This window comes from Hypanus sabinus, chromosome 6 (genome assembly GCF_030144855.1).
Source record: "Hypanus sabinus isolate sHypSab1 chromosome 6, sHypSab1.hap1, whole genome shotgun sequence".
NCBI lineage: Eukaryota > Metazoa > Chordata > Chondrichthyes > Myliobatiformes > Dasyatidae > Hypanus > Hypanus sabinus.
In genome coordinates, this window is record NC_082711.1 from 92,902,314 (window position 1) to 92,921,657 (window position 19,344).

General features: G+C 38.7%; 1 protein-coding gene across 1 annotated transcript in view; it reads right to left on the minus strand.

Annotated features, from left to right (window-relative positions):
* thsd7aa (thrombospondin, type I, domain containing 7Aa) overlaps positions 1-19,344 on the minus strand; it is a 406,075-nt gene that overhangs the window by 67,225 nt on the left and 319,506 nt on the right. The window contains exons 12-13 of the mRNA XM_059972618.1: positions 5,634-5,828; positions 3,001-3,264 (exon numbers count right to left, since the gene is read on the minus strand). Of these exons, the coding sequence (XP_059828601.1) occupies positions 3,001-3,264; positions 5,634-5,828 (459 nt within the window). The remainder of the gene's footprint in view (positions 1-3,000; positions 3,265-5,633; positions 5,829-19,344) is intronic.

Here is a 19,344-nt window from a genome sequence, read left to right on the forward strand (position 1 = left end):
ATTTGGTTAGCAGTAACAGGATCGGTCTGAGTCAGCATGGGTTTATGAAGGGGAAATCATGCTTGACTAATCTCCTAGAATTTTTTGAGTATGTAACTATGAAAATGGACAAGGGAGAGCCAGTGGATGTAGTGTACCTGGACTTCCAGAAAGCTTTTGATAAGATCCCACATAGGAGATTAGTGAGCAAAATTAGAGCACATGGTATTGGGGGTAGGGTGCTAACATGGATAGAAAATTGGTTGGCAGACAGGAAACAAACAGCAGGGATTAACAGGTCCTTTTCAGAATGGCAAGCAGTGACTAGTGGGGTACCACAAGGCTTGGTGCTGGGACTGCAGCAATTTACAATATACATTAATGATTTAGATGAAGGGATTAAAAATAACATTAGTAAATTTGCAGATGACACAAAGCTGGGTGGCAGTGTGAAATATGAGGAGGATGTTAGGAGAATGCAGGGTGACTTGGACAGGTTGGATGAGTGGGCAGATGCATGGCAGATGCAGTTTAATGTGGATAAATGTGAGGTTATCCACTTTGGTGGCAAGAACAGGAAGGCAGATTACTATCTGAATGGTGTCAAGTTAGGAAAAGGGGAAGCACAACGAGATCTAGGTGTCCTTGTTCATCAGTCACTGAAAGTAAGCATGCAGGTACAGCAGGCAATGAAGAAAGCTAAAGGCATGTTGGCCTTCGTAACGAGGGGAGTTGAGTATAGGAGCAAAGAGGTCCTTCTGCTGTTGTACAGGGCCCTGCTGAGACCACACCTGGAGTATTGTGTTCAGGTTTGGTCTCCAAATCTGAAGAAGGACATTCTTGCTATTGAGGGAGTGCAGCGTAGGTTCACGAGGTCGATTCCCAGGATGGCAGGACTGTCATATGTTGAAAGATTGGAGTGACTGGGCTTGTATACACTGGAATTTAGGAAGATGAGAGGGGATCTGATTGAAACATATAAGATTATTAAGGGATTGGACATCCTAGAGGCAGGAAAAATGTTCCCTATGTTGGGGGAGTCCAGAACCAGAGGACACAGTTTAAGAATAAGGGGTAGGACATTTAGAATGGAGTTCAGGAAAAACTTTTTCACCCAGCGAGTTGTGGATCTATGGAATGCACTTCCTCAGAAGGCAGTTGAGGCCAATTCTCTGGATGCTTTCAGGAAAGAGTAAAATAGAGCTCTTAAAGATAGCGGAGTCAAGAGATATGGGGAGAAGGCAGGAAGGGGGTACTGATTGTGGATGATCAGCCATGATCACATTGAATGGCAGTGCTGGCTCAAAGGATCGAATGGCCTACTCCTGCACCTACTGTCTATCGTCTATAATTCTCATCAAGGCAACAGACTGATAAGAAATATTGCCTTTTCAACTCCCTCTCGGTTTCAAACAAAAGGTAATTATAATAAATGTTTTTCATTTGATGATTTCACTATGTAATTTGATACTGTGATGTTTAAATTCCTTGTATTGTTAACTTTTAACAGAAATCAATCCTTGAAGAAAAATATTTTGATAGAACTTTTAAGGTATTTTAAGTCAGATTTATTTACCTACTATATAATCCAATATTCCTTTTCTTTAAACCTGACATTAAATGCAAGCGATGTGGGATTGATTAGTATGAAACAGTAAGCACAACCATTTTAGTAATGTTATGGGATATGAAACAAATTAAAATAGATAGAGACATTATAAAAAACTTGGCTATGAACAGTAAATCAAGCTGTGATTTCCAAGCATCGGGTTTTATTCTTAACTGATCTTTATCCTAATCAAATTTTAGAAAAATTGCCCTTATTTAAAGATTTCAATTCTCCTGCAAATTTTGTGATCATCCAAAATGGTTAATATTTGCTTTTTGAAAACAAAATTGATTGAAAATGATGTAAACCTTGTCTTCATGTTGAGTAGTGTTTTGTGCAGAGATAGGTATTAGGTCTTATTTTGTTGGGTGGTAAGCCATTTTGACAGTATTCCTGGAGTTATCAAATATAGCAAGAGAGAGGAATAAAAATTTGTGAAGAAGGGTCTTTTACAATACTATGCTCAAGCCTATCATATTAATACAAATACAGCGAAAGAGATTACTTTCTGGACTACAACCTGATGTTTCTAGGAATAGTGGTTGCAGAAATTAACAACTAGGATACATGTGGGGTGCAACTCAAGTTTCTTATTGTTCTAGATGGAGTTGGGGTGCTTGAGTATTTCTAGAGCTGGCTTCATCTGGACAAGCAGAGAACATTTCAACATGTTCCTGGATGTTGTTGTGTAGATGGCAGAAAGACATTGTGGTATGAAGCAATGAGTTACTCACAACAGGACACCCAGTGTCTTGCCTGCGCTTGTGTCAAATTCCTTACCTAGTTAATCTAGTTGAGACAATAGTGATTCTCAGGATGGTAGAACACTTGGCAATGGTAATGATATTAAATGTCAAAGGCAGGTGGTTAGACTAAGCTCTTGATGCAGGTGGTGACTGTCTATCATTTTTGTAGAACAAATTTTACCTGTCACTTACCATTGTGAATGTTATCCAGGTTTTGCTGCACCAGGGACAAACAACCTAATGATTTCTCAGCAGAATTATATATTCCCGTGAGAAATGTCTAGAAACTAACTTAGAGTTAAGAATATAGGATCAACCACAAGATTCAGAAGATATTTCTTCAATTAGAGAATTTCAAATCTAAAGAATTTTGTGCCATTAATGGTTGCTGATATAATGTTGTTGAAAGTATATAAAAATGTGGAAATGGAATTTTTATCACTAAGAGAACAAAATCTTCTGAGGATATAACAGGAAAAAAATGTTTAGGATCAGGAGGTTAAGGATCAACTGCTATTTAGTCAAATTACGGAGTTATTTTGAACTAATGCGTGATCAAGCTGTGTTCTTTCAAACTGGAATATGACACTTTGAAGACATAGCATACTGGTGAAGTTTTTGACATGCATATGCACTAATTGAAAAAAGCATTACTGCTTTGCTAACCATGTCTGTTGCATCGTCCTGATTCCACAAGTCTATTATTTTGATCTCGACATGCCAATGCCTGATAGCGATAGCCCCGTCCACACTCCTTGTTGTCTCCTTGGACCTTCATGCCAAGCATGGTCTCCGTCTTTCCCTCAGGTAGAATGCAGTCTGACCAGTTGCCTACTGGCTGTGCAGTGTATTTGTTGCAGGGACAGAACTGGGTTTCAATCAGAGGGAAAAGTTGAGTGTTCCTACACTTTTCTCTCTTCTTGCTCTTACCTGATAGTAATAATGAAAAAAATTATCAATCAAGGAAAATATTAGAATAATAAAAACTTCTAAGTGTGAGAAAAATATTGCTGAATTTACCAAAGCAAGATACTCTGAAAGTAAACTTTTCATCTCCAGTTTCATATTTATTATAAATTATTATAAATTACTATGACTGCACATTGCACATTTAGAAGAAGACGTAACGTAAAGATTTACCCTCATGTATGTGGAAGGATGTAACAAATAGAGTAAATAGAATTCAATGTGAATTACTTGGTATTATATTGGGCCACGTTATTAGAAGATCCAGATGATTTCCTGACCCTTCAAAGTTCCTAATCTTGGCCATGAGATGAGGTGCTTTAGAACACCAAACACTTACTTTCAGGGAAGGGCTATGTGAAAAATACCATCAAATAGTTCACCCAACTTTTAGAGTGGTAGCTTGATTGGGAACAATATTGTGGAAGTCTGTAATTAGCTGCCTACTACTTGTTCGATAGTCCTTGGTTTGTAAGTGAAGGATCATTTCTGCCTCTTCAATGTCATGGCACTCATCCTTAACTCATAAGAATATTCATCCATATTTTTCTCATTTTTCATCCCAATGATCCCAAGACCTTCTCTGTTGATTTCTAATCTGCTACACCCCCTAAAATGAAGAGTATGCAAAAACAAACTAGAAGATAATCCAAATGAATCCAATACCGGGCAGGAATCATAGATTTCATGAAAACATACATGAAAAATTCAAAAATACTCTGGAAAAAACATAACTTTTTTAGTTTTGAAAATTAAAATGTTTTGTAAGATATTTTTGCTGAAGCTATGTATTTCTGCACTTGCCTGGGAATAGGAATTTCAACCATGTTTTGGGGAATTAGTGAAGATATCTGGCTTGATTAGTTCTTCTTAATGGTTCCAGTCAGGAACGTTTTGTTTGAAGTCTCCAATTTAGCATAATTCAAAAAATAAGCTAATATATGCAGTTAAAATGAATAATCAGACACTAAAATGCAATAAGAGATACTAAAATATCAGTAGACAAATAATCATAGAATATTTGTATTTGATGAAAACTTCAGGCAATGAGGCTAATCCCAGAATGGGGTGGACAGGATTAGGGCTTCTGGATTTAGAATCTTCTGCTTGAAGGTAGCTGCCCTTAGTTGTTGGCATGGGAAAGAGTATCGCCAGCTGCCCAAACATAAAGGTAGAGGCCCTGAAAACAGCAGTGAGTTTAAAAGCTGAAAGGTGAGCAGTATGGTCCTGCTTTACATTTTGTTTCAAACTTGGCTTGTTCAAATTCATGTTTGCAAGGAACAGGTGGCTCTGAAATGGTAGAACTCAAGTTAAAGTTCAAGTTTATTGTTATTCAACTGTATACATGTATGCTGCCAAACAAGACAACATTCCTCTGGACTTACGTGCACAGCACAGTACATAAAACTCACATTCATAACACATAAAGTAATATTACCACAAATAAATTAACAAATAATAAAATGTATTTATGACACAAGTTTAAAAAGTAAGCAGTACAATGATACTTGTGTTTCATACATGACGAGATCTGGGTGGTGGCAGGAAGTTCAATAGTCTCATGGCTTGGGGAAAGAAGCTGTTTCCCATTCTAATAGTTCTTGTTCTAATGCTACTGGATCTTCTATCTGATAGTATGGGGTGAAAGGGATTGTTGGATAGATAGGAGGGGTAAGTTTTAAATTTCTCTCGGGCACCTATAAAAACGTAATTAAAAGAAGCAGCTTGAGATGACAAATTCTTGAAAGAATACAGTCTTTAATCCTCTATGCATTGATATATAAGTAAAGAGTCTAACATTTATCTAGCTATTCACAAAAATAAATTATTACACCTACTGTAAAGACCTTTATTTACATTTCTTTGCAATAAATATTGAATATACGTACCTTTTATTCATGAGGTTCTATTTGCTATTTTATTTGAATAATCAAAAGGAATCTGATAATATAGGTGCCTAGAACATTATTAATAATGCATATTTCACAATGCAGTTTTATTAGTTGCATTGAGTTCATGGGTTGTTTTGCCAGTAATGTAATGATGCAAAAATTATATGCTTAAAGCACAGAAAATGTTTGTTATTACCATGTTAATGCAAAAATTTATCATTGAAATAATCACATAGGAAATGTATGCAAAAATACCTTATTGCATCATAAAATTCTGTTATAATCGATTGCATTAATTGTCTATTTCTGACTTTGCTCTTCTGCAAGAATATTTCAACATATAAACAGGAAGGAAAAATTGTGAGCATGCATGTTTACCTTGAGGTATCATGTTAAGGGAGGGAAAGAATGGTCACATGGTCGGGTTGTTCATTGACTTACCAACAATTGTTCTTCGTCTGGTTTGTACTGTGCCACAATCACCAGTGCAGGAGGAAAATTTAGACCAGTTGGTGAACTGGCAGTCATCCTGGCAGGGCAATTGACAAAGTTGAGTTAAAGCCGGCATGGTGCCTGCCCACTTCAAGCAATTGCTTATGTCCACTTGACTGCCATCTTGTTTTCGACATGATAACGCTAAAAGATAAAAAAGACTTAGATTGATGTATCAATTTTCACAACCTCAGAATATTCCATTTTAGATATACAGCACTGGAATATTCATTTAATACTGATTGTGGAGATGCAAAAAATGCAATAGCCAAATTGTACACAATAAAAACCTGCAAATAGCAAAAAAGTTGTTATTTTGGCGAGTTGGTTGAAGGATATTTTTGGGCAGTGCAACTTTTCTCTAGTTTGGAGTAGAGTTTTGATGATCAGGTGGAACCATGTCACTTCCAATAGATTGTATTAGATAAGAAGTAAGCTAGGTTGCTTTAGATGAAATAGTCAAGAGTTTCGTGAAGCGGTAAAAAGAGTCATGGAAAGTTAGCTAAAGGCAGATGTAGGCTTCAGACACGTACATCTTCATGTGGTAGGAATATTATAAAACTAGATAGAAAGTAAGATCAAGGAACACACACAAAATGCTGATGGAATGCAGTAAGCCAGACAGTATCTATAGGAGGAAGCACAGTCAACATTTCAGGCTGAGACGTTGACAGTGCTTCTTCCTACAGATGCTGCCTGGCCTGCTGTGTTCCATCTGCATTTTGTATGTGTTGCTTGAATTTCCAGTATCTACAGATTTCCTCGTGTTTGAGGAAGTAAGATCATCTATCTTTCTTATGCAGTCCTTTTGGGTGAAGATGACTTAATCCACCCTAGTTTTGTAGGTTGTAAGTTGCTAAAGGGCTCTGAACTGGAAGAAGGTGAATGCTTGCCAAGGGTTATTAATCATCAGGAATGTTATATCTCATTCTGCTGACAAGAAAAAATGGAATCTGATTTTCATTAAATGATTATGTTCAAAAAGTTGGTTAATTTTTGCTCCTATACTAAGGTATAAAGAGAATGACTGCATGGCTTGCAGTAACACACTTTATTTTGTGCCTTTGTACACTATAGCAACCTTTCTGATGACTGGCATTCATGCTTGAACCAGGACTAAGCAATTGACCACTTTCATATATCTATCTAGAAAATTATAAAGGATATGAACATTAATTGACTAAAATAAAATAATTATAATAATTGGCAAACATCGCATAGCTAATTCTGCAACTAATGGTGAAACCGGGGTCGCTCACACCAGAATTAAATGATTAATGATTTAGTTGAGGAAATTAGATGTAGTATTTCCAAGTTTGTGGACAGTACAAAACAAGCAGATGATGTGAAGAAAAATCTGAAAGGATCCAGTGTGATTTGAAGAGGTTGAATGAGTTGAAAATCCATGGTAGATGCAATATAATGTCAATAAAAGAGAGATGATAGAACAGGAAGACTGATTATATAACAGATCATATGGAAGAGGTGACAGTGTAGGAAGTGTTGAGGAGTACAATGAGAACTGGATTCCCTTGAGATGAATTACATGTTGCTCTCTATAAACGAGGGACATAAGTACAGGAAGAGGATGACGTACTCCAATTGTAGAGGGTTTCAGTGAGATCACTCCTTGAGTTATTGTGTGCAACATTAGTCTCCTTATTTCAGAAAGTTCAGATGTGCTATGGAAGGAGTGTAACAAAAGTTTACGCAACTGATTCCTGAGCTGGCAGGACTAAAGTATGAGTAGCAATTGGGACAATTAGGCTTGTAGTTTCCAGGGTTCTGAAGAATGAGGGGAACCTCAATGAAATTTGTAAAATCCTGATGAGACTGGGCAGATTAGAAGCAGAAAGATTGTTCTCAATGGTGATGTTCAAAACGAAGATCATAGGATGAGGATGTTGGGTAAAATATTTGGGACTAATGTGAGGATAAACTTCCTCCACCAAAGCATGGTGAACCTGCGGAATTCTCTATCTTGGATGAGAATTGAGGCCAATTCATTTCAAAGAAGTATAAAATGTAGTTCTGAATAGCGAAGAGATCTGTGGGATAAGGGGTGAAGGCAAGAAAATGCTGAATTTTCTTGATTTCTTATGATTGTTTTGAGGACAGATTAGGCTTGGGGAGTGAAGTATCCCACTCTTACTCCAAGGTTAAGGTTTATGTGACAGTTGACTCATCACTGATGAGTGCTAAAGTGCTGAAAGAAGTAGTACGCATCAAATGATTCACATGCATAGACACTGGCATCGGCACAACTGTGTGCAAATATAAAGCACTTTGCCTATAGAAATTTGCACAGAAAATGTTCTCAGAATATCAGTTATCTTAAAATAGAGCAACATCATAAAATGATTAATAAAGCTCAGGTAAATGTGAAAACTCTTTGTATGTCATTAATTACAATGCCAAGATAAAGTTAATTACGCTGGCTTTAGTGATGTTGATTGAAATTTCATGCTAAAGTGGACAAGGACAAGGCACTTGAAAATGAGTCAGTGAGAAGCTGTGAAGAAATGTTACCTAATAAAAATGATTTACAGGATGGATTTGAGTTACTGGAGAGGTGGACAATCTTTTAAAACCTGCAATTTCTTTACTAAAAGGAGAAATGTAGCTTTTGAACAAAGTACAATGTACAATGACTTTGTCCACATCCCCATACATTGTTTGAGGCAAATGTTTAGAGGACTTGGTAGATCTACTTTAAAAATAGTGAACATCCAGCATAGTGCTAAAAGAAACTCTGAGTGAAATTTGGAAAGAGCTACTCATCCATAAGGTTGGAGTTGTTTGAAAATAGGTTTGTGCAGTTTCTTGTGATTACTGTTCTGCATTGATGCAGAGAAACCAAGTAGTGGAAAGTGGCAGATATCTACTTTGCACAAAAATGTTGTGAGTGTAGGCTGCTGATGAAGTTGAGAGATGAAGCCATCTGCTCTGTTATCTCTTATCTCTTCTAAATGTAGAGGTTCATGTTATTAAATATATTCACTCTATAGTCCCTGATAAAAGTATCATAAAGCTAGCTAGATAGCGCTTTCATGCTATAAACTCCTTTTACACAATCCCTAATGTGTCACAGCCATAGAAACCAAAAGGAAACACAGGCATGTTTATAAAGGGACTGAATAAAAGAGGGCCACAAAAATAAAGGTTTTTTTTGTAGAAATTGATAATGCTATGTCATAATTTGTAACCCTATGTCTTATGCACATGTCAGCCTTGGATTTTACTCAATGCTAAATAAAAGTTAACTGAGAACAAGAGAAAGATTATGACAAATCACATATCCCACAGGGAATGACTCGCATAGTATTTCACTGTTAGTATAGATTTTTAAAATCATTATACACAATGCCTGTACTACTACATTATCTGGAGTTTGAGTCAGGCCAATACTAATTTTTTATCAACTTATCTGTTGTATTGATAAAACTAATTATTTCCTCCTTCATTGCATTACCTGCCCAGCTTGGACATCCCCACTCCATTGCTGACAAATCCTGTACTATACCTTTGTTAGCCTTGACTATTCCAATACTCATCTGGCTGGTTTCAAAAATTTCAGCCCTGCAGAAACTTATCCTCATTCATAACCCTGTCTGCCTATTTCTGTAACCTTTTCCAACCAGATATTTCTCTAAGAAAAGTTTGGATAGGTACAAAGATGATAGGGGTAAGGAAGGCTATGGTCCTGGGGCAGGTTGATGGGTGTAGCATTTTAAATAGCTTGGCACAAACTAGATGGGGCAAAGGGCCTGTTTCTGTGTCGTACTTTTCTATGACTCGATTGCTCTATCTATGTACTGAGATATTTCACTAATTTGAAGGTGCTATAGAAATGCAAACTTCTGTGTGCTGTTCAAATCTGTGAAATGAGACATGAGCTCAGAATATTTTGGCTCAAAACTGAAATTGCAGAAGAAATAAAACTACATGAAGTTCACCTGTTCAACATATTAATTAGCTTTTGTTGAAAAAAATTCCCCTGTATAATAACTGTACTGCAGCCGTTAGAGCGCACAGCAGTCAGGTGCGTAGGCAAGTAGCTTCAGCTGGAATAATCAGGCTTTGCATATTTTCTGAGGTTCACAAATATCATAATGCTTATCTTGTGGTCAGCTCAATAGGTGGGATTTTTGCATTTGATATCTGGAAAGAGGCTGGAAGGGACAGGCTTTTGGAGTTGGGTATCTGGGAAGGGGGTCATAGTAACAAACAATTGGAATCTGAAGAAGCGCTGGGGCAGAACCAGCAGCTGGAATGTAGGGAATCAGTGGAGAAAAGGCGGTGGTTGTACTTCAGATTGATTATCTTTTACTTTTCATGATCTGGGTCTGGCAAGGGCAGCATTTCTGTTGCTGCTCCTTAATTACCCTTGAGATGGTGGTGGTGAACTAGCTATTAAATTGCTCCAGTTCTTCCAATGAAGATACTCCAACTGTGCCAGTGGATTGGGATGTATTTAGATATAATTGCCTTGTGGCAATTAAGGGCTAGCAATTCTTTCCAATCCAGCATAGAATGTAACTTGGAGGGAAACCTGTTAATATGCCTTTTGCCCTGTTTTATCTATGTGGGTGTGGTCTTGGGTTTGGGACGTGCTATCATAGTCTCTCATACGGCAATGCACTTTCCAATTTGTAAACACAGCATCCATTATGCACCAACGATGGAGGAAACAAATGCTAAGGGTCAGAGAAGAGGCATCTTGTATACCTTGTCCTAGAGCTTCTTTATAGTTTTTTGAACATTTAAGCAGGCAAGTATTCCATCATCTGTCTGACTTGTACACTATGGGAGGGCTCTTGGGGGCCAGGCAATGATTCAGCAACAGCAGGATACACAACCTCTGGTCAGCTCTTCTAATCACAGTATTCATGTGGCTGCTTCATATGAGTTTCCGACTAGTGATGGACCCACAGGATGTGAATGACGGGAGACTCAATACTGGGGTGGAGTTATAGTTTTGGGGGCTACTTGAAGGATTTAGGATATGAGATGGATGAGCATTGTGGGTTTGGGTTGAGGAAGTGTGGGAGGTGTGATTTGAATCTCAGGAAATGGAGATTAGTGATTTACAAAGGAAGATGGGCATAGAAACTCAGCACAAGCAGAAAATCTGCAGATGCTGGAAATCAGTACATAGAAGCTCAGCACTTTTGTTGGGTGATGTCTTGCTGCAATGTGAATACACCAGTTAAACCCATCTCCTACATGCATGCTTTTTAAAACAAAACAAAACTGATGTTGTTAGTGCAACACCACTCAATTGGTACACTCTTTTGCCACCATCTGAAATTCTGGCAACAGTGCTATGTAATTAAATTTTTAGGTTTATAGCATTCTAGCACTGTTGTATTCTACTTTTGCAATATGATTTAATGCATTTTCTCACCCTCTGAGTAAAGCTCTATGCCATCAATGTACCTTAACTTACTCTTAGTGAGGAATTGAAGAATACTTAAGTGATGTTTCATTTTCCTTTGAGTGAGAAAGGTGCATGACGTAAAGCACTTGCCATGTAACACAGATTTGTGTGAAGTCAAAAGCTGTACAGTACAGGAAGTTTGTTGTTAATTCCATCCTGCTTATAATTAAACAGGAAGCACACATTGTAGGGAGTTGCATTAATGACTTATACTCAGACAAACTGAACCCTTGGCAATTCTATTTAAGTCCATGACAATTGCATGATTAGCATGTTCCTGACTTCTGAACATATACAGTGATTTCAGGTTAATTGGGACACACCAGGACCAGTACACTTTGGCTCAATTAAGCAGCTGCGCAAATTAGCTGAAATTTCATGCAAATAGTTACAAAATTATAAAAAAGGCAAACTAATGTTTAACTGAGTAACAAATCATGTATTTAAATGCAGTACAGAACAAATTAGAACTCTATCAATACTACTACAGTATTATGAAAGTGTGGATTGGTTTCCAATAGTTATCAATGGGGGAATTCATCCAGTGTATGCTGTTGTGTTCTTTTCATTGACTGTAAATGAACAAAATCAGCACAGACACCTAGTGCAGATAATCAAATGCCTTCAAATAATGTTTTTGACAATTGTATATTCCAAATCTTTATATTCATGACAATATTCAAGATGACGGTCAATACCTTCATATCCTTCTTAGCTCCTAACTTGTTGAAGTAATAAAATCATTTCATTTTCAATCCTAGCTGTACCTGGCAACTCCATTCCTAAATGTTTGAAACCATGGAGAATAAAACAGTTCTGAATTGTCTTACTGCTTATTTTTTGGTTCCTTAAGTTTGTTATAGCTGGAAGGAGTGGTGATGGGGGTGGTAATGGGGACAAGCTCCCACTACCTATTAACTGCACTCAAATAGCCTTTGACAGCCTCTGAGCTTCTGGCCTTCATGTGTTACTCAGCCCAGCGGAACTGTTACTGCTGACAAGTAAAGGGGCAAAGGTAGGTTACTGGCACCCTAAAGGCAGTTTCTTCAGGCAGATCACCCATGGTTGGCAGCTCATCTAGGAAAAGGAAAACTCTGATCGCAAACTTCCGCTGCCTTCTGGCTATACTCTCTCATGGGGAAGGCTCAGGATTAAACTCTGAGGGGAAAATCTGGAGCTGGCGTCCCTAAGGCAGTCCTACATTGAGTTCTATGCTGACTGGCAACTCTTGTGACAGTGCTAGTACCAAACTGTATCGGCCTCTGCTGTTCCATTGGGTTCACCAGCTTGCTCACGATATCTGCCCACGCTTTCATATCTAGACAGCTAGAATGCAATATCCATGGTCAACTCTGACCAACGGAGGCTTCAGGTTATTTCTTGCCAACTATCAGTGGCAAAAATCATTGCTTTTTGAACACAAACGCATGCAACTGGCGCTGGTTAAAAACTGCTTGCTCTAAGTACAGTGTGGCGTCCGAAGGCCACCAAAGTGCACAAGTTTGATGCCAGCTAGAAGGTGTTTGGCAACAATATCCTGCCCAAATTATGCGATATAATGTCCCAAGTAAATGAAGGAAACCCCAGCTATTTTCTCGATTAGTTTTTGTTCGTTAAGAGTTGTCCCAAATAAGCAGTTGGCCTGATTAACAGATCGCACAATTAACTGAAATCCTCTGTAATTGCAGCACCCAATTATATAATACGCTGGACATCATTTGCATGTCTAAGACCTCTCATTTTGCTATTAGGCTCAGCCATGAACCTATTGACAAAGTTCAGCTAAGCTAAGCTGAGTAGCTGGGCATATATCACACTTCCCCCACAGTTTCAGCCCAGCCTTTATTCTTGAATCTTGTGCCGTCCTATCATGTTAGCTGTGTGCTGAGCTGAATGGACAAAATAAGTACAAGTAAAGAGTTTCTTTTTCAAAATTTTAATTGATTCAATCTTTTAAACAATTTACATTGGATAAATGCATTACTTTTGCATTTATTCGACAATATATTTAAAAATACATTTAAATCTAAACCAATTATTTTTAATTATTGATTATTGGTAAGATTTACATAGAAACAAAGAAAACCTACAGCACAATACAGGCCCTTCGGCCCACAAAGCTGTGCCAAACATGTCCCTACCTTAGAAAGTACCTAGGGTTACCCATAGCCCTCTATTTTTCTAAGCTCCATGTACCTATTCAGGACTCTCTTAAAAGACTCAATCATATCCACCTCCACCGCTGCAGCTGGTAGCCCATTCCACACTCTCTCCACTGTCTGTGTAAAAAAAAACTTACCCCTGACATCTCTGTACTTAGTTCCAAGCATCTTAAATCTATGCTAAAACTCTCATGCTAGCCATTTCAGCCCTGGGAAAAAGCCTCTGACTATCCACAGGATCAATGCCTCTCGTCATCTTGTACACATCTATCAGGTCACCTCTCATCCTCTGTCGCTCCAAGGAGAAAAGGCCGAGTTCACTCAACCTATTCTCACAAAGCATGCTACCCAATCCAGGTAACATCCTTGTAAAGCTCTTCTGCACCCTTCCTATGGTTTCCATATCCTTCCTGTAGTGAGGCGACCAGAACTGAGCACAGTACTTTAAAAAGGGTCTGATCAGGGTCCTATATAGCTGTAACATTACCTCTCGGCTCCTAAACTCAATCCCATGATTGATGAAGGCCAATACACCATATGTCTTCTTAAACACAGAGTCAACCTGCGCAGCAGCTTTGAGTGTCCTATAGTCTAAGACCTCAAGATCCCTCTGATCCTCCACACTGCCAAGCGTCTTACCATTAATACTATATTCTGTCATGATATTTGACCTACCAAAATGAACCACTTCACACTTATTTGGGTTGAACTCCACCTGCCACTTCTCAGCCCAGTTTTGCATCCTATCAATGTCGCGCTGTAACTTCTGACAGCCCTCCAAACTATCCACAAAACCTCCAACCCTTGTGTCATCAGCAAACTTACTAACCCATCCCTCCACTTCCTCATCCAAGGCATTTATAAAAATCACGTTGGGTAGGGATCCCAGAACAGATCCCTAAGGCACACCACTGGTCACTGACCTCCATGCAGAATATGACCTGTCTATAACCACTCTTTGCCTTCTGTAGGCAAGCCAGTTCTGGATCCACAAAGCAATGTCCCCATGGATCCCATGCCTCCTTACTTTCTCAATAAGCCTTGCATGAGGTATCTTATCAAATGCCTTGCTGAAATCTATATACATCTACTGCTCTAGCTTCATCAATGTGTTTAGTCACATTCTCAAAAAATTCAATCAGGCTCGTAATGCACTACCTGGCTTTGACAAAGCCATGTTGACTATTCCTCATCATAAATCCTGCCCCTCAGGATCTTCTCTAACAACTAACTAACCACTGATGTGAGACTCACTGGTCTATAATCTCCTGGGCTATCACTACTCCCTTTCTTGAATAAGGGAAAAACATCCACAACTCTCCAATCCTCCAGAACCTCTCTCTTCCCCATTGATGATGCAAAGACCATCGCCAGAGGTTCAGCAATCTCCTCCCTCACCTCCCACATTAGCCTGGAGTATACCTCATCTGGTCCTGCTGACTTATCCAACTTGATGCTTTCCAAAAGCTCCAGCACATCCTCTTCCTTAATGTCTATATGCTCAAGCTTTTCAGTCCTCTGTAAGTCATTTATCATTTACAAGCATTTAGAAAGGTATTTGATCACATGATTTGTGGTTGCTATTGGCCTAGTCACAACTCTTGGACCCTCCGAAGCATCAAGGGTTCCAGCTCCATTGGACCTTTAGGGCCATGAAAGGCTACTGTCTTTGGAAGAATTGTAGTAGGATGAGTATGAGGCATGGGCTAACCAAATACAATCCTTCCAATAAATGAAACTTATTAGTAGACAGAAAGAAATCATTTCTGCTTACTCGAGAACCTGGGAGCAGGGAAAGGGTCTAAAAATCCAACCCTGTCCTTTCACAAATGAAGCAACGAAAGTAGTTATACAGAAGGTGGTGCGCTTTGGGAATTTTCCTTCGCAAACAATAACTGATACCTGGTGTAATGCTAATTTCATATCTGAAATTAATAGGTTTAGATAATAAAAGGAAGTCAGGCAAACAGGGAAGGAGGAGGTGAGATTAATTAGCCTTTGGCTGCATGGTAATGCAGCAGTTGGTGCTGATGGGTTGACTAGTGAATCTCAATGACTTCTGGCTGGTGGCCAGCGGAACATGGAGAACAACTAAATACTTTGCTAATGACTTTTTTATTCTGGTAAACGATCATCACAAATTGGAAGCAATTCGATGTGGCAGAACACAGATGAGGCAAGACAGCAGCAGGCCTGTTGCTGAGAGCAAGGAAGACCTAAGGTTTGACTGAATTAAGTGCTGAGCTGCATTGGAAAGGTCAGGTACAGGCCGAACCAACACGGCAGGGTACAGGCCCCAGAGTGTCTCAAAGTGACCGAACTCAACGTTTGGATGACGATTTAGGCACTGGGCCAAATTGGAGAATTCAGCTAAGGGCCAAACTGGCCGTATTAAAGCGACTGAGACCAATATTTGAACAATGATTTAGGTGCCGGGTCAGATTGAAAAGGTTAGGGTGTTGATACGTGAAGTGAGGGATGGGCTGGTTCAGCTTGTTGCTTGGCTCTGCGCTAACCTAAAGGTTTGGCAATAGACTCTCTGCAGTTTTCAGTTCAGAATGCTATTTTCTTGTCTTTCTTGTTTGCATGTTTTATTTGATTTTCTCCACACATTGGCTGTTTGACTGTCTTTTTTTATGGGTTCTTTTGCATTCCTTTGTTTCATGGCAGCCATAGGAGACAAATCTCAGGGTTGTATAATGTATAAATATTTTGATAATGAATGCACTTTGAACTTTTGAACTCTGAGCTCCCATAATCTGGGTTCAGCTCTGACTTCTGGTGTCTTATGTTGGACTACGCACTTTCTCTTTATGACCGCACTTTTCCTTTGGCTGCTTCACTTTCCTCCCACATTCCAAAGTCAGGTCGGTGGGTTCATTGGCTCTGTAATCAAAAGGCCATTAATGGACATGTGACAGGAAATAAGTTGCTGGGGCAAAGTGAAATAAATCAAGCGGTAACGTGTTCAATAGCAGTGAAGAAAATAATTGCAGATGCCTGAAATCTGAAATAAAAATAGAAAAATACTAGAAATACTCAGCAGCATCTAAGGAAATGGAAATCAAGTTAGACCTCAACTGTTAGTTAACTCTGCTTCTTGTTCCTCTAAAGCTCTTGAACGTGCAGAGCATTCCTCTGCTTTCATAATGGGAACCAACATGAACTTGACGGGCAGAATTACCTCCTTCTGCATTGTAATAAGTAGAAGGTCTCTGTGGAGCATGAGCCCCTATTGCTTTTTCCTATTTGCTTCTTTCCTATAACCAATGCTTTTATCTGTCCTTAGGAACTTCACAGCCATTAAGAATCAACTACATCATGTATATAGGAGTAGCAGGGTAGCAGATTCTATTCTCTGATGGAACTTAATTTACAGTTTACATTGATGGACATTGAACTTGAGATTGGCACTAATTGCTGTTACACCAGAATAAAAGTGATAGGCCCAGAATCAAAGACAGGTTGAAAACCATATCAAATATCTAACTCCATTGGGCAAAGAGTAGCTTGCAATATTGATACTTGATAGGAAGGAGGAAATCAGTGCTCATCCAAATATGTCAATGTCATGTTTTGTTGATGCCTCTGAGGAAGCATGATGCCTGCACAGGGATCCCAGGTACGCACCTGATGTATTGAAACTAGTGCCATGCCTCTTTACTGCAAATCAAAGTTACTTCTCCTATATTTGAAGGAAACTCCAGGAAATTTGAAATGAATAGAGTTATGGTTAAAGTAACACATAGCATTTAACCAACTTTTTTAAATATCACATGATGCCATATTCTTCTAGGGGTTCATCCTAGAATCATTGTCCTCACACATGACTGAGTTTGGAACAGAGCTAGAGGGATCATAACCGAAGCAAGTGGAAATATCCTGAGACAATCAAAAGTTATAATTAGTTGTTCAAGTCACCAGACAATTGAGGATGTATGAGACACAATAATGGGACCTTGGTAAAGTAATCCATTTTGTGGACCTAAAAGGTATTTACTATGCATTAATATTAAAACTGAACCTGTCTATGTTGAACTGCAAGAAACATTCCTATAGATATTGAAGTTACAAGATGATGTATCTATTTCTAATGTATACACCCAATCTATTCACTTTAAGTAATCATATCATAGAAGAACAATTAATTAAGCTAAGGGAATGCAATTTTTTCAGTTCTAGCAATGAGTACAGTGTCAGAAACAAGTACACAGTGGAGAAGGCCGAATTGAATAAGGAAGACAGTTAACAGATTGAATCTGTAATGATTGAGTACATGTGTGTTCAGTGTAGCTCTGTTTTCAAAGAGGAAAAGCAATGTGGCATATTTATTTCCTACTTCTCCTCCCTCAATTCTACTCAGCAAAACAAGTGGGACACCTGCCCCGACACTTCCTCCCTCACTACCATTCAGAGCAGAACAAGTGCTACACCTACCCCTACACCTCCTCTCCCTGCCCCTACACTTCCTCCCTCACTACCTTTCAGGGCCCCTTCCACATGAGGCGACATTTCAGCTGTGAGTCTGTTGGGGTCACATACTGTGTCTGGTGCTACCGGTGTGATCTCCTGTATACCAGTGTGACTCATCATAGATTGGGAGAGACCGCTTTGCCGAGCACTTATGCTTTGTCTGCCAGAAAAAGTGGGATCACCCAGTGGCCACCCATTTTAATTCAAATTCGTATACCCATTATAACGTGTCAGTCCTCGGCCTCTTCTTCTGTCATGATGAGGCCACTCTCAGGTTGGAAGAGCAACATCTATTCTTTCTGAGTAACCCTCAAGCTGATGGAATGACAATTGATTTCTTGACCTTCTGTTAAATCCCCCCTTTTCACCATTTTCCATTTTCCATTCCTTTTTGTCTCACTCACCTTATCTCCTTACCCATCCATCACCTCCCTTTGGTGCTCCTCCCCCTTTCCTTTCTTCCATGACTTTCTGTCCATTCCTATCAGATTCCCCCTTCTCCAGCCTTGTATCTCAATCAACTTCCCAGCTCTTCATTTCACCCTTCCCCTGTCCCAGTTTTACCTATCACCATGTGTTTCTTCCTCCCCTTGCCCCACCTTTTAAATTTACTCCTCATCCTTTTTTCTCCAGTCCTGATGAAGGGTCTTGGCTTGAAATGTTGACTGTTCTCTTTTCCAGACATGCTACTTGGCTTCAGATTTCCTCCAGCATTTTGTGTGAGTTGCTGGTGTATTTACTCGGTACATAAAGAGTTCATATGGTATGGAAATTAATGATGTGAATATATGACTTAAGATCGTGTATTGTTGTGCTTTGCTGTTAGACCAGATTAAAAATAATCAACTTTGTTTAGCAGTCCTGGATACCCTGGAGATATAATGGAAGTTGGAAGTTACCAGCAATCCCAGTATAGCCTGAGGTTCAAGATGCACCTCAAAATCGGTTACATGATGCTTTCCGGAGAATTCATGATTATATTTTGACTGTATTGTTATGTTATCAAATTTGCATATATCATTTGAGTAGAATTCAACATTCAAATGTCTTTCTCAGGTGGATTCGAGAAGCTGTCAGACCGTGGTTTGATGTTTTAGAACAGCTTACCGTTCTCTCAGCTATGCTTGAAAAGCAATCTATTTGGAATAAATTCCAGTTGTCATTAACACATGAGATAATGGTTCTGCTAGAGGTAATGTCTTGACATCATTTCACAAAAAAAAGTATGAAATCCAATTAAATATGCAAGAAAGGTACCTGTGAACATTTATTTAATAACCTTGTTAAAAAGAATGTATTAACTAATAAGTAAGTTACAAAATAAATCTAGTGTGACTTCCTTAATGTAAGAAAATTAAAATTATACTCTGTGCATTAAATTTATTGATATATGAATTATTTAAATAATATTTAAAATTTAAATAATTGAATTTAACAATATTAAACAGGCATTTTTGATAACTTTTTATGCAGATGTACAGTTGTGTTATTGGACTCACAAAATTCACAATTTATTTAACAGTCTCATTGAACATATAATTGGTGAGAATTGGTATGCTCATCTGAGCACAAATGCATTGAGAAG